Raw genomic sequence first — 12,366 nt, forward strand, 5'->3', positions numbered from 1 at the left:
GTCACGTTCGCTACATAGCATCGTGGGATAATTAAGGTTGGAGAGACATGCTCCATCAAAAGACAAATACAGTCTCTTCAGAGACAAGTGCTAATGCAACTGACTTTTTTTGTCACTGTTCCTCTATTGCTAAAAGGAGGTAGCTGTAATCCAAGGATGAAACTCCAGAAATTGTATCCAACCCCAGAAAATGAAAGGGAGGAGCTGACTGTTGTACACATGCATACATATACACACCAAAGAATGCGTACTTGCATTTTCTCTTCCATACACAGGTTATCAACATGAAATGTATACTAATAATCTGCAGAACCCAAAAGGGAGCATTCCAGAAGAACAAATTTCTAAATTCTAATCCAAGCTCTGTCAGTGGCCTTGACTTATAAAAATAGGTATTATAATGGTTTTCCTCCATCTCTAGGCGTAAGATTCTATAAAATACAAAGCGTTATAATTGTTTTGTTCTTTAAAACCCTCTCTCTGAATTCTTGAATGCACTATTACTGTGTTACTGCCTGTTTCCTTTGCAGCAACAAGCAGAATCACAAATAACTTTCCTGTGTTGCTTCCTAGGAACCGGATGATTGAACAGTACCACAATCACAGTGATCATTACTGCCTGAATTTAGACAGTGGAATGGTGATAGATAGCTATCGTATGGGCAACGAGGCTCGTTTTATCAACCACAGCTGTAATCCTAACTGTGAGATGCAGAAATGGTAAGAAAAATATTCTGTTTGCTGGGACAGTGGTATACCAGTGACTAAAATGCAGATAGCCAGATCACCTGAAAGAAACTGATCTAAAAATAGGGAGAAGCAAGTTGAACAGAATAAAAAGTGTTAGCTATCATACTTGCATTGCATAGGATAAGTACTGTAATGTTTTCAAGTAGTGGACGTTTTGGAGGCAGGATCTAAGTTTTCTGGCAAGGAAAATCCAGCATTTTTGTTTGTCATACTGTTAACCTGCAATAAATGTTGAAGCCTAGATGATGCCATAACATAATCTATGTGCATATTCTTTCCTTCCGGCAGCTCAAATATATTTTTAAAGCAGGCAAACAGTGGAATATTCTCATTTCAGCATACCCTGTGTCACCTCAGTACTGTGTTATCAGAAGAAATCCAGTGCCGGACTAGTTAAGAAGTGGTTCTGAGAGATCTGTAGTGAGTGACTTGCAGTGAAATAGCAGATGGGCATAATAGAAATCAGCTGTTTTGGTAGTGCAACAAGAGAGCTTGCAATTTGTGGATAATTCTAGTGGTTTTAAGCAGTACTAATCAGGTTTTAAATATTAAAATCCAACACAAAATAAGTAAAAGAATTAGAGAGCTAGTAAATTTTAATGTATTTTGTGAAATGAGGTATGAGGTTCAGTTCTTGGCGATTGAAAAGTAGATCTGTCTTGAGAGATAATGTAGTTTGTAACTTCTATATTTGAAGCACAACTTCCTGCTCTTTGTAAACACAGTACTCTGTGTACAGGAGTGTGCCCAATGCTCGTTTTACTGTGTTTCAAAGTCTGTTGTAAGAGAGAGAAATAAGAGAGTGGTAGAAATGAAGAAAAAGCTTAATCCAGGGTGCACCAGAAGTGTTGCTTCCTGTCTCTAGCACTTCTACTGTATGGGCAAAGACAATGTTCTTGTTAAATGTTGGGAATATGTTATTATATTTTCTCTGCAGGTCTGTTAATGGTGTTTACCGGATTGGATTGTATGCTCTGAAAGACATGCCCGCTGGTACTGAATTGACTTATGACTACAATTTTCACTCATTTAATGTTGAAAAACAGGTAAGGATCACAATACAAGACACTGATGAAACTCACCAAGGACAAACAGTTCTGTAGAGTTGAAGGGTGATTAACGATACCTGCTCTGTTATATTTGACTGAAGAGAGGCTTAATAATATTGACAGATAAATAAAAATCAAAACATTTAAATTAAAATGATCTCTCTTTTTTTCCCAAGCAACTCTGCAAGTGTGGTTTTGACAAATGCAGAGGAATAATTGGGGGTAAGAGTCAGCGAATGAATGGACTTTCAAGCAAAAGCAATCAACCTGTGACCACCCACAGAAGGCCTGGACGGTCGAAAGAGAAACGGAAGTCAAAGCACAAACTAAAGAAGAGAGTAAGTACTGATGCCAGCTTATTTAATGGATAAAGGTTAATAGGAAATCAGTTTGTGCCAACAGACCAAAAAGCGTGTATTTGTATATTTTAAACTTTGAAGAAATACTACAGGTTCTATCTCAGAAATTCCCGCTCTGCTAAGTTCTTGGCACAGTTTTTCCTGTCTGTCAGAATTATCTGTATTTCAGAGGGGTCACGTGCCAGAGGAACCTAGTGAAAGCGTGAACACACCAACAAGGCTAACACCCCAGCTTCAGATGAAGCCCATGTCTAACAGAGAAAGGTAAGGAATGATCTCTGTGTTTTTCCTCAGAAATGCAGAGTTGGGCACATACGGAAAAGAAATTATTTTTCCTATAAGACAGGGCATCATGGAATGGCTGATTGAATTCTCAGTTCTTCCATAGCCAGTTAGGGTGGGATCCCTCTCTGCTGTACCTCTGAATGTTTACCTTTTTCTCCACATTGAGATATTAGTCTTAGAGAAAGAAGATGATTCTTGAATGCTTTTTTATTCCTGTAGGAACTTTGTGCTAAAACACCATGTATTTCTGGTACGAAACTGGGAGAAGATTCGACAAAAACAAGAGGAAGTGAAGCATGTCAGTGACAATATCCATACTGCATCATTATACAACCGCTGGAATGGAATCTGTCGGGATGATGGCAACATCAAATCTGGTGAGGCCAACACAGATTGTTCAGGTTGCTATGTTTTTCCTTTGAGAACCTATATGACATATCCATAAAGAATTTAAGCAAGTTCTCTATGTAAATTAAATGTAAAGTTACTACAAGGCCCATATACCTTTTGTAATACGTATAGGGAATGCTGTACATAAAAATGCATATAAATATGTATGTGTATGTATGTCCATGTCTTTACATAGCAGGGTAAGGCAGAAACTCTCTCAGTGTACTCTATTTTTTGCATTATGGGATTCTGCAAATTCCTCTGAAACACCTGATGCTCTTTTCTTGAGAACTAGAAGTTTGTAATATATAGACCATTTGTCTAATTGCTAGATTCGTTTGTGTTCCTCTGGCAGGCCCTGATGTCTCTCAGCTCCTGGTAGAAGTTGCCATTTCTCACTTTTCACCAAGAGTGATTTATCAGAGGAGGAGGAGGATGGTATTTAACACCTTGCAGGATTGGACCCTTAAGGAGAAGAGCTGTTTTCTGCTTTCTGTATCTCTAGGCCAGCAACAGTTGCCCTCACTTTGAAAACTGTCATTTATCCTCATAACTCAAAGGATTTCAGGCCTTTAGAGAATGAAGGTTTTTTTGGCATGCAGTCAGTTATGGGAATGGGACAAAATATGACTATCCAAAGAAAGGTTGTTAATCCTGCTCCAGAATAGCACTCTGTTCGGAGGACTGTAATCGTCACAGCCGTGCAGCATTTGGTCCCCAGCCTCAGCTATATCGGAAGTTGGGAAGTGAATACTTGGGTGAATTCAATGATACGCTGTGTTTGGTCCAGCAGCATAAAATAATTTGATACCCAGCTTAGCCATTTAGATGAGCTCTAAACAGTCAGACCATTCTTGTGAATATAAACTTTTACTTTTATTGGAGCTTAGAAAAAAATGTTAATTTTAATTGGCTATAGTTGGTGGTGGAATTGCTGGATTGGAGTAGGCGCTTTAATTTGACCTTGAACTAAATTTTTGTTTAGAGATAATTCTTTGTTGCCCTGTTTCAGACGTCTTCATGACCCAGTTCTCAGCTCTTCAGACCTCCCGCTCTGTGAGAACGCGACGCTTGGCTGCAGCTGAAGAGAACATTGAAGTGGCTCGTGCTGCCCGCCTAGCGCAAATCTTCAAGGAAATATGTGATAGCATTATATCATATAAAGGTGAATGTGGCAGTTTCCTAAAAAATCTACATGGAGACTTTTTCAACGATCTGGAACAATGGACCCTCTGAGTAGAAAATATTTTTTTAATGAGTTTATTTCAGGACTTTAAATAACCCTTTCCTTTTTTTCCTTTCTCTTGCTACTGGTAATCTCTTCGCTTTATCTGCAACCCCTTCCTCTACCACTAGGGTCCGCAGATGTTTCTGTCCTACTAAATTGTTTTTTCACTGATTCGGCAAAGTGCTACAATTCTCAGAATTGCAAGTGAGCTATCCTCCATTTTGGTGTATGTAGTCAGAGTACAACAACCAGCTTCTTAAAATGCAAAAGCATTTCAATTCTCTGTGCCTCAGAGAGTAAACAAGCCATTTTGATATAGGTTGAAAGTTTTTAGTTACTTCTCTTTTCGAGTTTTACTGAAGTAAACGCCACTAAACTGTGTGCTCCCATTACAGATTCCTCCAGGCAGGCTCTTGCAGCTCCGCTCCTGAACCTACCCCCAAAGAAAAAGTAAGTACTTGCTTCTCAGAGCCACCCATAGTTTTCTATAATGGCTTTGCATAGCTTTGAAGCATTGGTGAAAATGACGTTCTCCGTACATCCTGACTTTAGAAACGCGGACTATTATGAAAAGATCTCTGATCCATTGGACCTTGCTACAATTGAGAAACAGATCCTGACTGGCTATTATAAAACTGTGGAAGCTTTTGATGGGGACATGCTGAAGGTCTTCCGGAATGCAGAGGTGAGGCTCTTCCTGGCCCTAAAGCTGTTGCAGAAACAACAGCTGAGGTCATGTCCTAATTTATTACTCTTGCTGACAAAGTTTCTTCCAGCAATGAAAGAGGGAAAATATTTTTGAAGGAGAGAACCTCTGATATAATGCTTTTCTGAGAAACAGACTTTTATAACAATCTATGTGCTTCAGCTTGCTCTTCATGTTTTTCGGTTGCCTTAAATCAGACAAACAGAAGGTGAGTAGCATGCATGAATAGCTTACCTAAGGAAATTCCAGTGCTTTTTGAAAGAAATACATTGTTTTTCAGTGTCATATGGATCTATGTAAGATGCATGGACCTGCTATTCAACGTAAGGAGGTAGATGGACAGGCATGTACTATCTTGGTAGATGCAGCTTTAGCAAAATATACAGACAGACGTATTGCACCACAATCATGGAACGTGCAAAAGAAGGTTTTTTGTTTCTTTGTTTTGTTTTTGTTCAGAAGTATTATGGCAGAAAGTCTCCAACTGGGCGTGATGTATGCCGGCTACGAAAAGCGTATTATAATGCTCGCCATGAGGCATCTGCCCAAATTGATGAAATTGTGGGAGAAACAGCGAGTGAAGCTGACAGCAGTGAGACATCTGTCTGTGAAAAAGAAAATGGGCATGAGAAGGATGAAGATGTGATCCGCTGCATTTGTGGCCTTTACAAAGATGAAGGACTCATGATCCAGTGTGAAAAGTGCATGGTAAGGCAGAGGGAAACAGAATGGAGCCTAGCGCTCTTTTTACCTTCTGCATAACCAGGAGAACTTATGCCAGCAGCTTCTACATAATTGATAGCCTATATCACTTCTTCAGATCTTCCTTTCCTCTCCAAAAGAGTCAAGAGATGCTGTTTTGATAGAGGAGATGCAATTAGCGTGTCTGTATAGAGGAGCTAGTACTTTTCTGAAACTGCCAGCAGCTCCTGTCTATAGACAAGCAGAATTTCAAGAATTATGTGTTTATAGACAAACAAGCGCATAGAAATCTTGTCTTTCTTCTGGCACAGCTTGAAAAAGTTCAACGAAAGCCTCACGTTGTCTTTGGGAAGCTTGTTTTCATGCTCTCCTTCGTGTTTTTGAGAACGTAATTTGTAAATAAAATAAATCTCAGATCTTTATAATTGGGATATTTCTACTCTTCTAGGTCTGGCAGCACTGTGACTGTATGGGTGTGAATTCCGATGTTGAACACTACTTATGTGAGCAGTGTGAGCCTCGATCTGTGAACAGGGTATGAAAAAAACCTCTTCCTCATTACAGTGACAAACGGAAGCAGCTCTTGCATTTATATTTATTGTGTCTGTCAGCTAGCTAGTATAATTAGTATCCTGAGTTAATGAATGAATAGCTGCTGTTCTCAGCTTTGTTGTTGCTTGCAAAATAGAGTGGACTCAGTTCATAGGCTTAGCTTCTCCCTTGAAGTAAGAAAGGCAGAAAGTAAATTTCTGAAGCAGTTCATCCTAGATTTGTCAGCAACGACTTTAATCAAGCCAGCACCAGGTTAGGAACAAGAGTATGCTGGTAAAAGTGTCTTCTTTTTACCAAAGCTGAAGAGATTGGCAAGGCTACTGTGAGATTCTCACTTTGTAGTGTGGCCCCCTTGTATTGTATTCAATTACATTAAGTGTCATTTCTTATTCTGTATCCGTTTCTTCTGCATATTTCCAAAAGGATATCAGTCCCAGTTCTGCACTGATTATGGTGACAATCTCATCATTTCCTTCCTTTTTCTTTTTTTTTTTTCCCCCTCCAGGAGGTTCCTATGATTCCTCGTCCCCATTATGCCCAGCCTGGCTGTGTTTATTATATATGTTTGTTACGGGATGATCTGCTGCTGCGCCAAGGTATGTTCTTACTCTGGTGACTCCCATGATTTCCATCCGAAAAGAATATACAGAGACTTCTGGTGTCACCTTGTTTCAAGTGCTTTTATCTTTTTACAAGTAGAAAACTGCACTCTTTGCTATTATGGGAGTGACACATAGTGATGAACACGAGTTCTCACAGGCTGGTTGATGAAGAAACATTAATTACCTTTAGCAGAGAGGAGAGTCTCTTTCTGGCCAGAGGGGGAGGATGCTGAGCCAGCTTCACGTAGTTAACAGTTAGAAGCAAAGGCAGCGAAGGCTATTTGGTCTTCAGGATTTCAGTATAAAACGGTCATTACCCCATCCAGCATAGTGTCTATTTATTCCTTAAAGGCTATTCTAGTCACTGCTTCGGAACCCTGAGTCGTCTTGAGACAGCTACATAGCCTCATACCTCACTGATGGTTTTTTTTTTTTTTTCTAAATTTCATCCTACAGATGCATACAAGGTTAGAAAGAGGCCAATACAGTATTTAAGAGAACTGCTCAAGAATGAGTAAAACCAGTTGGTATGTTTGTTAAAGGGAATGGGAGCATCTTCAGGAAAGTGGAGAATTAGTTGAAGCAAAAAAAAAAAAAAAAAAGGAATCGAGGAACACTGCATTCTTTATCTTCTCTGCGGGATTCTAGAATTCACATTCCAGCATCATTTTTCATTGTTGCTCTGCATGGTCTGTCTTGTCTGTAGTTCAGCCATTTGGTTTTCTCATTTCTTGTTTTTTTGTTGGGTTCCCTGACAGCGAAATGCTGGCACTCTAGGGTTGTATCTGAGCTTGCTTTTAGGGTCTCTATTTCAATGAATTATGTTTTAGCTGTTTTTTGTGGCAGCATTCAGTCTTATTTATATCACGGAGGTCATTTTTGTGATGGCCCATTATATTTCACCCACATTCCTCTAATTTGATTGTGGTGACTTAGACAAGTTTTATCAGTCCTTAGGTGACTAAACTCCGTGTACTACTGGCAGAGAACAAAAGAGACTAAACTGGTGGCCAATGGTAGCCACCAAATACCTCTGCAGTTACAAGGAATAGATTTAAGCAAGGTGTATACCCAAAAGGTCCTAGCAAGTAATAAAGGTCTACAATAGAAAGAGTGAAACCCTTTCACTCTGTGCTGTGTGGATTCTGTGCTGGTCTAACTGAAGAATTTAAATTCCTTCCTTATCCCAGATCCTGGTGATCAGTTTCCCTCTGGCAGGTAGGACGTATTACCATGGAGAAGGATTCTCTTTTCACTTTAAAGCATCTGTGCTCATTTCTTTCTGAATACGCTTTTATTAGTCAGGTACAATAAGGAGAGAAGGACTGAAAGTAGCTTTAATAATCGTTTAAACTCAACTTTATTCATTTAAAACATTAACAACAACAAAATTAGCATTTTTATTTGCATCCAGGTGTTCTGCTTGGGGACAGCAGCCTCTCTCAGCATGTACCTTACTTTTTTTCTCTAGGAGTCTTTAAAAGAAATTGGGGAGGAGGGTTCCTTAAAAGTATTCCTTAACCTAATGGAATGCAGATGTTTTTATCCCACTAGTAATACTATCCCAGCATTAGTTGAGATAGTAAGAATAGCTAAATAAGATGGGTGAGTGTGGGCTGCTCACCAGCAGATACACACTGAATCCGTGAAGAGCTTGCACTCTGCTAGCATATATGTAAGCCTATGTCAATTTGTCTTCACTTCCTTTTTTACTTAGTCTAGCTGGAATAAAACTCTGCAAACTGTCCTTTATAAAACTGTATCATCTATTTGTTTGATAGGGATCCCAGTATACCAGAAAATTTACAAGCTGGCTTCATGGCCCTTGTCACCTCTCTGTTTTAAATCAGAACTTCTTGAAGTAGCACAGTGTATTGTACTCCATTTTTACAGTGATGTGTGACAGTGTAAAACCTCAAAACAATTTTTGTGTATGAGGAGCCTTTAGGAGCACCTTGGAGCAAATACAAATTTGGTAAATGAGATGATATTTAAGAAAATATAATTGCACTTCCTTCATTTTAATCCTAAATTTGGCTAGAAGCCAAGGGATAACAAAACCGAGATCTTTGTGAACCTTAGACAACAGACTGCACTTGATAGTTCCCTACCGTATTTTGACTAAGCTGTGGGAAGTAGTAGATACTAAACCTGCTAATTAAATAAAAGTAATGTACATAGAAAATAGAGATACTCAAAAATAGGTATGCATTCAGGGAAAAAAAAATTGGAGTCATCACAATTTAAAGGAAACATAAAATAAATGCTCAGCATGAATCAAAAAGGCAAACTGAATGTTTTAATAAATTAATACAAAAAAAGCAGAAAATAAAACAGGAAAAGTAATCTTGCCGTTCTGTAATCTTACGGTGTATCTCTCTCTTGCACGCTGCGTACTGTTTTTGTCATCCCATCTCAAAAGAAGTACCTTAAAACTGAGAAAAATAAGCACGATGACAAGGATAATCAGATATGAAACGTCTTTGTTAACATAGACGATATAGATGACTTGGAGAGGTGATATGGTAAAGGTCTGTGAAATTGTGAAAGACACAGAGAAATGCAATGATGCAGAAATTAGGGAACAACCAAGGAAATTAGCAGGCAACGTATTTAAACAATAAGAAGTATTTTTCACAAGATCATAATTAAATTGCAAAAAGTATTACCACAGGATGTTGAGGAGGTCAAGAATATAAATGGTTCCAAAAAAATTAGACAAATTCTTGGAGGAAGGATTAATCTCTGCCTATTTAAGCACAGTGGTCCAGCTGTAGCCTCTAGCTCTAGAAGTCCTTAAAACACAGATTAAAGGAAGCCTGAAGGGCATACCATAGGAAGGCTTTTCCTGTGCATGCCTTATTCTTATGCTTTTTTCTCCTAAGCGTGTGCTGCTGGTCGCTTTTGTAGCTAGAATATTAAGCTAAATGGCCTTTGATCTTACCAGGGTAGATATTCTAAGGTTTTCATGACTTGGGGCCTCCCAGTTTTTTGTTTATTGTGAAATAGGTCACAGAACAGATGGAAGTGATTTTAAAATACTACATACAAAAGTCTGACGGCATTTTGGGTAGTACTTTGAGTTTCACTAGCCTTCTCCCTCTGAGACTCTTCAGGTCTTTGTGACCATCACTGATTAAAGCTGTGTCCCCAAAGGGGAAAATGAGGCAAAGACCGTCAGCACCTCTGCGTACTATAGCAGCATCCTCCAAAGGCTTTCTGAATGGAGCAGTGTGCCTTCACCTTATTAAGTGATAGTGATTGTCACAAAGGTGTACTCTATAAATGGGAACGGCCATCAAGTCTGGGGGCAGAGAGGAAGTACTTTTAACCTCGTTTCCCAGATCAGAGAAGAGAAATTAAGCAGTTAATTCCTGCTTAATTTCACAGAAGTTCAGGGACTGTTCAGGGGTTGCACTTAGGAAAGGCTTTCTTAATGATAGAGAATGTCATTTTGTTCAGCCCATGTTGATTCCTTTTCTTTCCTGAGTCCTGTGTGCCTTTCATGAGCTCTAACTTGTGTTTGAGTTCTGCTGGAATAATGAAAGGCTTAGGACTTTTTGGTCAATGATTTATTTTCGTAATAATAACCTTTTTTCTAAGTGTCGTCTCTCTAAACCAATAAAGAAAGGTGTATTCTTTGAACATTGCAGCTATCACTGATTTGTACATATTTTCCTAATCAAACTTATTTTGTCACGTATCCTGCTGTCTATCCTAATTTATCTTGATTTATTTCATGTTTGTATCTGCATTCTTGGCATACAATTCAAGTTATGTTTACTTCTTTGTTGGTAAAGTTTTCCTAAATGATCAAGGTAACCTTTTCTCCTTTTACTGGCTCTGCATTGGTTTTGCCTTACTCTTTAGAATTCAACATTAGGTAGCTCTCTCATGTTACTTTTAATGAAACCAGTTTCTCCTCTATTTTTGGTGTGCTGGACTCATGAGAAGTTCTTTACAGGTGTGTATTTTGTGCCTATTGCCAGGTGATTGTGTTTACCTGATGAGAGACAGCCGCAGAACTCCAGATGGACACCCTGTCCGGCAGTCATATCGGCTGCTGTCCCACATCAACAGGGAGAAACTCGATATTTTCCGCATTGAAAAACTCTGGAAAAATGAGAAGTATGTTCAAGGCATCTTTTGAATTTGAGACATTCCTTACAGCAGCACCTACCTGTCAAAACAGTAATTTTTGTGGAAGTCTTGCAGTCCATAGGTTATGGATATAGGGCTGAACACGGTTAAGTTACAAAAGCTTCATGATTTCCCACTTATCTCTGCATGTACTCCACAACTGTGAACATAAAAGGTTAGAAGTTTAAGCAAGGAATAAGACATTTAAATACCTGTATTTTCTTCACTGTTGGAATAGGCTGAGAATGCACACTGACAGCTGAAGTGGCTCAGCTAATCATCACTGACTTGTTAAGCCCTTGTAACATGATTAAGTGCACATGCCCCACAGACAGCACTATAGTAAGTCTGATATGTTCATAAAAAATCAGACTAGGAATGTTTCCACTTCCTGAAGGGGTAAAGTTGAGCGTGTGATACTCCTGTTACTTTACCTTTCATCACAGTCATTGCAAGAATGTAGGATAGATAATTTGAAGATAAATGGAGGGCGTTAAATAAAATTGTATCACAGAAATAGTCTCTTTTTTTGTCTGTTTCTCTCTTTCTCTTACCTACACACCTTCTAACAGAGAGGAACGGTTTGCATTTGGTCATCATTATTTCCGTCCACACGAAACACATCATTCCCCTTCTCGAAAGTTTTATCACAATGAGCTCTTCCGGGTGCCGCTGTATGAAATTATCCCCTTAGAGGCTGTGGTGGGAACATGCTGTGTTCTGGACCTGTACACCTACTGCAAAGGTAAGTAAGCTTAATAGGATGAAAAACTAAATGAAACTCATCTTTCTAATAAACGTGGAGGTATGCTAAAATGGTTACCACTGCAAGAAAGCAGTGGCCGATGCTTACAGGGTATCAGGGCTGAGGAGGCAGTATTGCTTTATCGCTGGGACAGGCAGTTCTGTTGCAAGAGGCCCAGTGGTGAGGAGACAGCAGCAGGGTGGGATTGTGGCAGGCAAGGAAGAGAAAGTGATGTCAGTGAGAATTATTTTTTGTAAAACTTGGGTGATTATTTAATTAGAGTATATGGGTTTTCCTCCTAGATTGAAATAGAAGTATGTCCACAGTTAGGATTCTGGATCGAGGGGAACAAGGGTATCTGCCGTTCCACTTAACAGCTCCCAGCCCCCGTTTCTCTGACGCCGTATGGGTTGTCCTTGTTCTGGTATACCGTGCATTTTCTCTTGAATCTGATTAACATTGCCAGCATGCTTTGTTTTGAATCTGCAGGGAGGCCTAAAGGGGTGAAGGAGCAGGATGTGTACATTTGTGATTACCGCCTTGATAAATCAGCTCATCTCTTCTACAAGATCCACCGGAATCGTTATCCTGTCTGCACCAAGTCCTATGCCTTTGACCACTTCCCCAAGAAACTCACACCCAAGAGGGACTTTTCAGTAAGTATTTCTTCTAGTAGCTTCCTTACTGCTTACAAGAAGACTCGGACATATTCTTGGAAAGTCCCTGGCGCTCTATTTCTCAATGAAGCTTGGTAAACCTACGGAAGCTGACATGTAAGCGTACACAGACTGGATGAAAAGTTGGCTAGAAAGAAAACTGGGGGAGAAAAATTGAGTGTAGACGGAGAGTAGTCAGAAG

The 12,366-nt window shown here is 39.4% G+C and overlaps 1 protein-coding gene across 2 annotated transcripts in view; it reads left to right on the forward strand.

Moving 5' to 3' along the window:
- The window catches only part of ASH1L (ASH1 like histone lysine methyltransferase), a 61,263-nt gene that overhangs the window by 43,682 nt on the left and 5,215 nt on the right, over positions 1-12,366 (forward strand). For both annotated transcript variants that reach the window (XM_068922256.1, XM_068922257.1), the window contains exons 12-25: positions 574-720; positions 1,688-1,796; positions 1,976-2,137; positions 2,328-2,422; positions 2,663-2,820; positions 3,846-3,998; positions 4,457-4,511; positions 4,614-4,746; positions 5,227-5,475; positions 5,918-6,004; positions 6,527-6,617; positions 10,613-10,751; positions 11,336-11,508; positions 11,998-12,164. In XM_068922256.1, coding sequence (XP_068778357.1) covers positions 574-720; positions 1,688-1,796; positions 1,976-2,137; positions 2,328-2,422; positions 2,663-2,820; positions 3,846-3,998; positions 4,457-4,511; positions 4,614-4,746; positions 5,227-5,475; positions 5,918-6,004; positions 6,527-6,617; positions 10,613-10,751; positions 11,336-11,508; positions 11,998-12,164 — 1,918 coding nt within the window. The remainder of the gene's footprint in view (positions 1-573; positions 721-1,687; positions 1,797-1,975; positions 2,138-2,327; positions 2,423-2,662; positions 2,821-3,845; positions 3,999-4,456; positions 4,512-4,613; positions 4,747-5,226; positions 5,476-5,917; positions 6,005-6,526; positions 6,618-10,612; positions 10,752-11,335; positions 11,509-11,997; positions 12,165-12,366) is intronic.

Source organism: Struthio camelus, chromosome 30 (genome assembly GCF_040807025.1).
Source record: "Struthio camelus isolate bStrCam1 chromosome 30, bStrCam1.hap1, whole genome shotgun sequence".
NCBI classification, from domain to species: Eukaryota; Metazoa; Chordata; class Aves; order Struthioniformes; family Struthionidae; genus Struthio; species Struthio camelus.